Consider the following 12,157-nt stretch of genomic DNA (forward strand, 5'->3'; position numbering starts at 1 on the left):
GGCGAACAGTATATGAGTCGGGAAACAAGTGCGGGAAAATGCTGGCCCGCGCACTACATGCACAGAAATTGGCTTCGTACATACCGCACATTACCACGAGAGCAGGCAGTAAAATATCCGTCCCTCAACAAATCTCCAACGAATTTAAAGACTTCTACCAAGACCTGTACAATCTCCCTCCTAACTCCCCAATACTAGACACAGTCGGGTCCTCGACCTACATCTCTGACTCCCGCATGCCGACGCTTAAACCTGAGGTGGTGGAGCTGCTGGACGAGCCAATTACTATGACAGAACTCCAGGCAGCCCTGAAGTCCGCCAAACCTGGGAAGGCCCCGGGCCCGGACGGCCTCACTGCACCTTATTACAGGACCCTATTCCCATCTCTGGGGGACCGACTGTTACACCTGTTTAACACACTGGGTGCAGGAGGGAATTTTCACTCCTCCACCCTACAGGCTCAGATAGCGGTGATACATAAGGAGGGGAAGGACCCGGGGCAATGCGGTAGCTACCGCCCAATATCGCTACTGAACTCGGACATTAAGCTTTTCACCAAAATTGTTGCCACACGTATCCAAAAACACCTCCCGGACCTGATACACCCTGACCAGGTGGGCTTTGTCCCGACTAGGGAGGCTAGGGATAACACGACCAAAGTCCTAAACCTTCTGCATGCCACCAACACCACCAAGACGCCAGCAGTCTTTGTAGGGACGGACGCCGAAAAGGCGTTCGACCGGGTAAACTGGCAATTCATGTTTGCAACTCTCAGACACATAGGACTGGGACGGCAGATGTTGAGCTGGATTACGGCAGCCTACACGGGACCGTCGGCCAGGGTGAGGGCAAATGGTGTGATGTCGGACCCATTCCCAATCTCTAACGGGACCAGGCAGGGATGCCCGCTGTCGCCCCTGCTCTTCGCCTTGACTCTTGAACCCTTTCTACGACAGATCAGACTGAACCCCGACATTACGGGAGTAACCATAGGAAACCGACAACACAAAGTGTCGGCCTATGCGGACGACATGATGTTCACCCTGACGAACCCATCAACCTCACTGCCGAATCTTATGAGGGAATTTGACACATACGGTAAGATCTCAAACCTGAAAATTAACATGACCAAGTCCGAGGCGATGGGTGTGGGGATCCCCCAGACACGATTGCAGAACCTTAAACAAAATTTTAATCTGAAGTGGACGAGTGCGGCCCTGACGTATCTCGGGACCCGTATCCCGCCCAAAATCTCAGATATATTCAAGCTCAACTTCCCACCGTTGCTTCAAACGGTCCAGAAGCTGCTGGATCAATGGACCACGGGACTGCACTCGTGGTTTGGGAGATGCAGTATCCTCAAGATGACGGTGCTACCCAAATTCACATACCTCCTACAGGCCCTCCCCGTACGTGTCCCGGCGGCTTATTTCGGGAGAGTTCAATCTATGTTCGGGACATTCATGTGGGCGGGCAAACACCCTAGGCTCAGTAGATCGACACTCTCCTTACCTAAAAATAGTGGGGGCCTTGCGGCGCCCAGCGTGAGGATGTACTACTATGCAGCGCAGTTGAACCGTTTGGTGGACTGGTGCCGCCACGGACAGACGAAGCTATGGCCACTGATGGAACAGGCGCAATGCGACGTACTGTTACGGACCGCCCCCTGGTGCCAAACCATGAAACCAAGAGACGTGAACAACCACCCGCTGATAGGCAACACCATTGCGGTCTGCATGAGGCTGTTTCAGAGATATCGCCTGACGTCTGCTGCCTCACCCTTGCGACCGATTATGGGCAACCCTTCTTTCACGCCGGGCCTCACAGATGCCAAGTTCTGTGCATTACGAGACTCGGGAATGTTCCAGGCCTCACATTTTGGCGACGCGGGTAGATGGAGAACGGCGGCCGAACTGATGGACCCATCGGGCCAATATAGGCTAGACTTTCTGAGATCCGGTCAGTTGAGCCATTTCCTGCGAACACTTGCCCCACCCCCTAGAGCGGGACACACCCTTACGTCTCTGGAAGAGATATGTATAGAGACGGAGCCGCTACCACATGCCTTGTCACTGATGCATACAATCCTGATCACACCGCCGGAAGACCACCAGATACCGAGCCTAGGTAAATGGGAAAGAGATCTAAGCCGTCACTTCACGCCCGCTCGGACACGTCACATAATCAGATTCACACACAGGTCATCGATATGCGCAAAGATTCAGGAGACTAACTTTAAGGTGCTGACAAGGTGGTACAGAACCCCGGACATACTACACCGACTGTTTCCGTCACAGCCGGACCTCTGTTGGAGGTGTCAGGCGGACAGGGGCACTATACTCCACATATTCTGGTCTTGTCCACGCCTACAGACATATTGGGAGGAAATCAGGCGCATAACGCAAATGTTCTCAGATCGCGCAGTACCAAACGACCCGGCGTATTTTCTCCTTCACGCAAATGACACTCCGGCGCGGATATACAAGAAGTCAGTGGTACGACACCTCCTAGACGCAGCAAAGGCGTGCATACCGCTTTGTTGGCGGTCTCCAAACCCACCGACGGTAGCCATGTGGCTGCGGAAGGTGGACGACATTAATACAATGGAAGACTTAATTCTGACAAAACAAGACAGGTCCGAGCGATACTCTCAGACATGGAGGCTGTGGAACTCATTTAAGTACTCGGCGGAGGGCCAGGCCCTCAGAGGTAACACCTAGACGGGGGCGGACGGAGGAGACTATCACTACCTAGTCTGGGAGACAAAATGCCAGATTGACCTCCTGGAGAGGACTGCCGGGACCCGGTTATTGCCTGGGCTGGTGGACTCCATACCCGTGACCCCCCCCCCCCCCCCCTCTTCCTCTCACCACTTCTCTGCTACACAACTCTTTTCTGCCTATCCCTAGCCGCAATCTCTGCGGCGACTATACTCTATTTCTTGCTCCTCTCTCTACTGACTAGCACTTAGAAAACGGAAAAAGGAGGGAGCTGTGCCCGCAGTTCCTTACACACAAATTGCTCCTCATTGACCCCAGACCCTCGATAGAAGAGATATGGGGCTCGGGTTACTGAGGAAAGGGAGATGGGACATGGTAGAGACTCACACGGGGTTGCCAGCACCTCATTTGGTGACAGATGGCGTCCCCGATGTATCACCCTCTTAAGTATGCAAGTCTGTATTATTTGTTTGTTTTTATGTTTCATTTCCTCTCTCCCTTCACTACTGAAGGTGCAATTGCTGTAATGTTAATGTTATGGTTCATGTGGACCAGTTCCTTGCTAAGAATAAATAAACATTTTAAAAAAAGAATATCGTACAAAAAAAAAAAAAACACTTTCGAATCGATCACAAGCTAATCTGATCATTCATACACTGATTTCTTCCAAAACACACACACACACACACACACACACACACACACACACCTGAGGATCATTCGTCTGATAATCTCATCATGTGTACTAGGGTTAAGTATGCACAGACAACATGGCAGAAAGTTAATACCTTATCAAAACATGCCTTTACAGGAATGTTAGCATAGAATACAGGTGAAAGCTGTGACCTTGCAGTAATGGTTGTGCCCTCGGAGTAATGGCACGTCATTTCTTTCTCTTCTCTTAATTTCTATAATAAACAGCATGCTAAGGCTATTCACTTTAAAACAAATGCATTACAAGAGATCCAATAAAATAACATTTTATTTACTATCCATAAGTTAAAGCCAAACAATGCCAACCCCGTTCTATGCTGCTCCCTTTAAAAACATGCCCAGCGCTGCTGAACAAGCCACGGCAGACAAGCCTATGAATCTCATTCATATTGTACTTCCACAATCACATTAATAAAGCCACGCTCATAAGGAATCATTATATGTCAAATATAAAGAAAAAGATTCAGGCATCATGCACACTAAGCATTAAAATGCTGGCTTTTTTTTCCGCCTCTAAATGCCCCACCCTGTTAGCCTATGTCTCTTTGCGCACACAGGCATTTAGAGACATGGGCGTGTAGACTGGCCAGAATGTTAATTTATTTTGGCCATTAAAATTTTCAATGCATTTGAGCTTTTTTTTATCCTTCTCTCCTGAACGAGACTTTGTATCTGCCCCTAGGCCCATAAACTCCTGTGTGTTCATTGACACATAGGTTAACATGAAGGGGGTTCTGGAGGCAGAAAAAATAAATTGTATTCTGCCAAAAGGGAAATGCTCCCCGCCGGCAGAACACAATAGCGCTGTAGGAGGGATTCCACCATCAACACTGACTATGATGATGGGGGAATAGGGCAAGTTTCTTTCCTTCGACCCATGTTTGAAGGAAAGAAAATTGCATAATGTACGGCCTGTCTTAACCAATGACTAGAACTTAATTCAGTTAAGATTATATCAAGGAAAAAAAAAAAAAAAAAAAACACAACCTATATAATGGCTTTTTATTAAAATAAAATATATAATCTAGGTTTGTGGTTACTTTCCATAATAATCTTTTTACCTGAAAGTTTACATCTTCCTTCTTGAATATAAGCGCACGAACTTCATCTGGATCCCCGTTAAAAATAGCTTGAACCAAGGGAGGCTGAAAAAGAATGGTGGTAATCAGAATGAATCTGCAGCAAGAATAAAAAGGAAGAGGTAATATTTCTGTATACTAAAATTACAAGCTATATTGTTCATATTACAGAAGATTAAAACAGATCATGAAAAACCGTCTTGTAGTAGGCTCAGTAAATCATGATCCCAACCAATACTTTTTACATAGGGTGCAAAACATCACATCTGAACATTACTCTTGGTGTGACAATGTGGAGGTCGAGCTGAAAGCTACAGAATGCTTTTTAAATCTTGGTTTAAGTGGGCCGATACAATCACGATATAAGGCCTCATTTCACACTAGGCTTAAAGCACAGCACTTTTACAGGCATTTGGCTTTTTTTTTATTTTCAGCCTGTAAAAGCATCTCTACAGGTGCATCTCATATAATTAGAATATCAAAAAGTTGAAGATGTGGGATCACTGTAAATCTAAACTAGCACACTCAAGTTAGCGATCCCTCCTGGGTCCTCCTTTTTGGGTAATCCTAGGTTTCCGGTGGCCTATGTTGAGCCTGGCCTATTTGGGTGGTGGTGCATCAGTGGCCTGACTTCTCTGGGAGACTTCCTTCAGGGGGATAGGCAAGGTTCATCTCTTTTGCCCAATTACAAGCCCAGAGGAATATCCCTATAGGGGAGTTCTATAGATATTTACAAATCTGCCACTACGCAAGTACCCCTTCAGATTCCAATACCCTCTTTGAATCCCCGTGTCGCTCTTCCCCCAGACAGAAGAGTTTAATTTCCGCAGTTTACAAGTCTATAGCGAGAGATGCCGATGACTCACCACTTAAGCAGCGGGAACTGAACCTGGAATATACAGATGTGGACTGAGATGCCAATTGGAGGAACCTAAGGAAGTGCACCATTTCTCTCACTGTTAGAGAGGCAGCAATCAAATTTTTTACTCGCTGGTATTTTACACCCCAGAGATTATGTAGGATATTCCCCCAGAGCTCTGCCTTGTGCTTCCTCAGTTGCTCCCTACCGCGCTCTTTTCTGCACCCGTTTTGGAAGTGCGAGAAAGTTGCAACCCACTTGGAAGGAGACCCTGGATCTAATGGATAAGCTGGCGGGGAGGCGCATGGCTCTGACACACACTCACTGTCTGCTGTTCGAGGGGGTTCCTGATACCCCAAAACCTTTAATGAAATTATTACACACTATTTGCATTGCACTGCGGCCCTCCATTGGAAGGCTCCTATGGTTCCCTTTACCCAGGTCCTGGCAAGGATTGACCATATAATGAGATCAGAAAAAATAAATAAAAATCATGTTTCTTTGTTTTTTAAAACCCTGAACCTTTACAACCCCTTTAAGAGCGAGTTTGTATGCAACCAGGCAGGCCCTTACACTACATGGTTTTGGTAAATCTAAAGGAAATATGACAACAAATGTTTTATAGCAGGGATATGCAATTAGCGGACCTCCAGCTGTTGCAGAACTACAAGTCCCATGAGGCATAGCAAGACTGACAGCCACAAGCATTACATCCAGAGGCAGAGGCATGATGGAACTTGTAGTTTTGCAACAGCTGGAGGTCCGCTAATTGCATATCCCTGTTTTATAGGGTCTAATAGTGATATTTCAAGCATTTTTCTTTTAGTTTTGAGGATTATGGCTTGTAGCTAGTTTAGTTCAGCAAAATTCACCATCTCAGAAAATTAGATTACATAAAATAAAAAATATTTAAAAATAAGGAGTTATAAAACAGAAATTGGCATACTAAAAAGTATGCCTATGTACAGCAGGGGTGCCCAACCAGTGGCCCGCGCAGCCCTCTGTTGTGGCCTGCGTCCTCCTGCTCTGGGAAGGAATAGAATACGGTTATTAAAGGTCAATTATGAAAATCAGTGTATATATGGGCATCTCTGTTCTGCAGTGGTTACTCGGCTGCTCTCAAACTAATCTGCAGATGCAGAGCAGTGCACCTGCGGGTTACCTGCACTGAAGCATACACTTATGTTATTACCTGTGAGTTTAGTGAGCTTTCAGAAAGTGCACAAAACCGCAGCACTTCAGTGTGAAAGCAGCCATGGGCCCCTTTCACACGGTCAGTCTGACGCAATTGGACCCTCCATTTACCTCCAAGGAGTGGCAGTTGTGAACTGACTTGTGTCTACCTCCAATTCAATCTGCCAAAAAAGTAGTGGGCCATGTCTGTCTGCTCTGCATATGCAGAGTGGACACGGACCTGCCATCTGCCCACTCGGCTCATTGTGGCCCGCAATCAGTTACCAAGTCGCTTAGGTGGCTTAAAAAGGTTGGGCACCCCTAATGTACAGTATAATATGCACTCAATACTTAGTCGGGGCTGCAAAAGAAGAGAGATATGGACAGCCGCACTCCAATTTCTAAAAAAGACGTGCCCTTTATTAGGTAAAGGAAAAATGCACTACAAGTATCAGCACACAGTGGGAAAAACATCTGACGCGTTTCGCATTGGATATCAATGCTTAGTCATAGCTATGACTAGGGGTGCAACGGATCGTGACCGATCCGCGATCCGTACGGGTCGGCCTGTACGGATCGGCACAGATTGCAATCCGCGGAACGCACCGCCGGCGCGGCCTTAGGAAAGGCTGCGGCTTTGGCCTACCTCCGGAGCGGTCGGCCATCTTGGTACACCTGGCGGCGGTGCTCTGACGTCATCACCCCTCTGCTCGTGGAGCTTCTATTCTACGAGAGCGCGCAAAGCGGTACGGTACAGTGCAGTACAGTGAGTTGGATCATTTTTGGACTGGCTTTTATTATGCCTAAACTATTGGCTAACTAATGGTAATGGCTATTATTACTAATATGTGGGGGCAATGTTATACTAGTACTACTGGCTATTATTTCTATTGTCATGTGGTGGCAATGTTGCACTGGAACAGTGATGGTGATGACGAGTGAGGGGCAATGGTGGACATTACGTGATGAGTGGGGGGCTGGGGGCAATGGTGGATTGCGGGATGCAGTAATTTCAACACAAAATGGAGCTTATTTGCTTAAATACAGTATTTGTAAATCAGACGGACAGTTTAAATGTTAAAATAAAAGTGAAAATCAGAGGTGTTATGTCACATTAACAACCATGTGAGGTCAGCAGGTTTGCTGCGGCTTTTAAAAATTAACATTAAACAGTCCGTCAGATTTCCAAATACTGTATTTAAGCACATGAGCTCCGTTTTGTGTTGATCCGAAAATGATCCGATCCGTGACTCCTGATCCGAGGATCGATCCGATCCGTGAGTTTTTTGATCCGTTGCACCCCTAGCTATGACTAAGCATTGATATCCAATGCTTTGCATATCCCGTGCATTGCCGGCACCCATTGGTTCCTGAGTGGAAATTGATTGTTCTAGTGTGCTCACCTGGAGCGGCAGCCTTCCTACTTGGTCGGGGCTCCTTTTGCATGAATTACTGCATCAATGCAGCATGGCATGGAGGTAGGGGTGCAACGGATCAAAAAACTCACGGATCGGATCGATCCTCGGATCAGGAGTCACGGATCGGATCATTTTCGGATCAACACAAAACGGAGCTCATGTGCTTAAATACAGTATTTGGAAATCTGACGGACTGTTTAATGTTAATTTTTTAAAAGCCGCAGCAAACCTGCTGACCTCACATGGTTGTTAATGTGACATAACACCTCTGATTTTCACTTTTATTTTAACATTTAAACTGTCCGTCGGATTTACAAATACTGTATTTAAGCAAATAAGCTCCATTTTGTGTTGAAATTACTGCATCCCGCAATCCACCATTGCCCCCAGCCCCCCACTCATCACGTAATGTCCACCATTGCCCCTCACTCGTCATCACCATCACTGTTCCAGTGCAACATTGCCCCCACATTAGTAATAATAGCCAGTAGTTTAACATTGCCCCCACATAGAAATAGCCGGTAGTTTAACATTGCCCCCACATGACAATAGAAATAATAGCCAGTAGTACTAGTATAACATTGCCCCCACATATTAGTAATAATAGCCATTACCATTAGTTAGCCAATAGTTTAGGCATAATAAAAGCCAGTCCAAAAATGATCCAACTCACTGTACTGCACTGTACCGTACCGCTTTGCGCGCTCTCGTAGAATAGAAGCTCCACGAGCAGAGGGGTGATGACGTCAGAGCACCGCCGCCGCCAGGTGTACCAAGATGGCCGACCGCTCCGGAGGTAGGCCAAAGCCGCGGCCTTTCCTAAGGCCGCGCCGGCGGTGCGTTCCGCGGATCGCAATCTGTGCCGATCCGTACAGGCCGACCCGTACGGATCGCGGATCGGTCACGATCCGTTGCACCCCTACATGGAGGTGATCAACTGCTGAGGTGTTAAGGAAGCCCAAGTTACTTTGATAGAGGCCTTCAGCTCATCTGCATTGTTGGGTCTGGTATCTCTTGTCTTCCTCTTGACAATATCCCACGGATTCTCTATGGATTTTAGTAGGGTTGTCCAGATACCGATACCAGTATCGGTATCGGGACCGATACCGAGTATTTGCGCTAGTACTCGTACTCGCGCAAATACTCCCGATACCAAAATAGAATACTTTTTTTTTTTTTTTTTTGTGACATCGAACACAAATTGGATGGCACCATTGGATGGCACTGATAGGTGGCACTGGCATTGATTGAATGGCACTCATAAATGGATGGCACTGATAGGTGGCACTGGCATTGATTGGGTGGCACTGATGAGATGCACTAATAAGCTGCCTCCCTGCACTGATGCACTAATGGGCACTGATCTGCACTGATAGGTGTCACTGGCTAGCTGCACTTTTGGGCACTGGCACCGATGAGCTGCACTGACAGTGATCACTCCTTCAATGATATGTAGTTTTCCAGTACCGTATGCTAAAAAACAGCCCCACACAATGATGTACCAGTTCTTCATAATTCTAAAGAAAATATCTTTGGTCTGTATTGTGGTTTGAAAACGGTCACATGACATTAAAAAAAAGTATCGGTATTCGGTATCGGCGACTACTTGAAAAAAAGTATCGGTACTTGTACTCAGTCCTAAAAAAGTGGTATCGGGACAACCCTAGATTTTAGGTCAGGTAATTTTGCTGGCCAATCAAGCACAATGATACCATGCTCATTAAACCAGGTATTGGTACTTTTGGCAGTGTGGGCCCATAAAGCTGGTCAGCAGAGGGAAGCATGAAGTGCTCTAAAATTTCCTGGTAGAGGGCTGCACTGACTTTGGACTTGATAAAACACAGTGGACCAACACAAGCAGATGACATGGCTCCCCAAAACATGACTGACTGTGAAAACTTCACACTGGGCCTCATGCAACTTGGATTCTGTGATGCTCCACTCTTCCTCTAGACTCTGGGAACTTGATTTCCAAATGAAATGCAACATTTTCCACAGTCAGTAATGATTTAGGAAGCCATGTCATCTGCTGGTGTTGGTCCACTGTATTTAATCAAGTCCAAAAAGTCAGCGCAACACTCTACAAGGAAATTAAGCACAATTTTAAAACATGGAATGTTGGGTATTTACTCAATGCAGCCTCCTCTTTCATATTCTTACCAAAGATGGGCATTATATAGTGTGCACTGAAAAATTATTTTGGAATATATTTTTTTCTGTGTTTATTGCGTTAAACAGTTGCTCAAATATATGAAACAAAAAAAAAAAATTGACCATCAACTTTTTATTCTACAGGGCCTCCGCTATCAGAAAATATATAAAGTTCCGGGGGTTTATATCATTTTATTGCCAGAAAAATATTTTTTACACGCGACAAGGAAAAAAAATTGCTCTGGAGCTAAACTGGATATAAAATATGAGTTTCACTTTTGGAACAATGCAAAAACCCCTTCTACACGGTTCCCCTTAAAAAACAACATGTCGAGCATTGCTGCACAGGCCACAGAGTTTGATGCAGTAATGAAGCAATGAATGGAAGCAAAAAAAAAACGTGTCAATACTCAGCATGGTTAACTTCCTCAAGTGAAGTCTGATCCTTGATATTTGATGGCATTCTGAGGTTAGTCAACATCTTCTCCATGGCTACGAGAGCCACAATGACAATGTACAAGGTGTTGCTACAAATCAAAGCTTTACATTTCACAGCCCTGAAGGTGTTATGTGAATACTGTGTCTAGAATGTACGATTCCCACACACTGACAGAAGAATAAACCAGCAATTTCAGTAAAGTTTAAAACATGATCCTCCAACTAAAGGGCAAAATTCTAAATTCCCATTAAGGCACTTTTCTTGGGCCGAGTTCACAGCGGTGCGCTGTGGTTTGGGTTACTAAACCCACAACAGTAAAATCAGTCCGTATATGCAGTAAAGCATGCTTGTTCTACTCACTTGAGGAACCTAAGGTGTTAATCCTCTGCATTAGGGTTGTCGCGATACCACTTTAAGACAAGTACCGATACTTTTTTTCAAGTACTCGCCGATACCGAGTTATCTCATGTGACAGCGGCACATGTGTCAGTATTTTTATTTTTTTTTCATCTTTAACAATTTTACATTTTTTACAATTTTTTTTACAATTTTATTTATAATGCTTTCTTTTTTTTCTTTTTTTTTAAGGGGGGAGGGGGGGGGTGGACCGTGTCAGTGTGTTATCTTTTATTTTTTTATTATTTTCTACAATAATTTTTTTTTATTCTTTATTTTTCCAGCCCTGTTGGGGGGCTTTGGTGAGATATCAGGGATCTAAACAGACCTCTGACATCTCCCCTTTGAGACAGAGAAAGGGACTAGAGACACATGTTCCCCAGTCCCTTTCTCAGCAGCATCAGCTGCGCTGAAAATGAATGGAGTGAAGACAGCCGCTTCTCTTCATTCATAAACTGAAACATTGTAATCACAGTTTACAATGTTTCAGTTATGTGAATAGACTGACTCGGAGCAGTAAGGAGCCGGATTTACCGGCTGCTACCCTGCTCTCCATCCTGACATTTCCAGGGGGTGGAGGAGTACGGAGGGAGAGAGAAACACGGGGGGGGGGGGGGGAAGAGAGAGAGAGAGAGAGAGAGAGAGAGAGAGAGAGAGAGAGAGAGAGAGAGAGAGAGAGAGAGAGAGAGAGAGAGAGAGAGAGAGAGAGAGAGAGAGAGAGAAACACTAGGGGGACACGGAAGGATACACAGATGGGGACATGGAGGGAAGGAGACTGCAACAAAACTGAGGGGGGTTGGAAGAGGACATGGGACAGTCAGCGGTGATAGTGTGTGGGGGAGTTGCAAGCACCGATCACCGTTAATTTTAAAGCAGCAGAGAGAGAGAGATTACTTTTAAATCTATACAGTGGTGATCGTAACTTCCCCATGCACTGATCACCGCTGATAGTACAAGTATCGGGTGAAGTATCGGGTGAAGCATCGGGAGCATTTGCCCGAGTACAAGTACTCGGGCAAATGCTTGGTATCGGTCCCAATACTAGTATCGGGACAACCCTACTCTGCATGGTGTAAAAAAGGCTTTTTGATTTTGTCTTCTCTGATCCTCCCCTTCTTCCACAGTCCCCAAACCATCTCCTGCTAGAACAGAGCATTGGGGAAGCTGCAGATGCTCAGTTTGGTGTGTATTGCTAGGAGATTATTTGT

General features: G+C 45.8%; 1 protein-coding gene across 3 annotated transcripts in view; it reads right to left on the bottom strand.

Annotated features, from left to right (window-relative positions):
* Positions 1 to 12,157, bottom strand: part of ANKRD28 (ankyrin repeat domain 28) — a 165,644-nt gene that overhangs the window by 95,779 nt on the left and 57,708 nt on the right. For all 3 annotated transcript variants that reach the window (XM_040352949.1, XM_040352948.1, XM_040352951.1), the window contains exon 2: positions 4,496 to 4,579. In XM_040352949.1, coding sequence (XP_040208883.1) covers positions 4,496 to 4,579 — 84 coding nt within the window. The remainder of the gene's footprint in view (positions 1 to 4,495; positions 4,580 to 12,157) is intronic.

The sequence above is a fragment of the Rana temporaria genome, chromosome 5 (genome assembly GCF_905171775.1).
Source record: "Rana temporaria chromosome 5, aRanTem1.1, whole genome shotgun sequence".
In the NCBI taxonomy this organism is placed as follows: domain Eukaryota; kingdom Metazoa; phylum Chordata; class Amphibia; order Anura; family Ranidae; genus Rana; species Rana temporaria.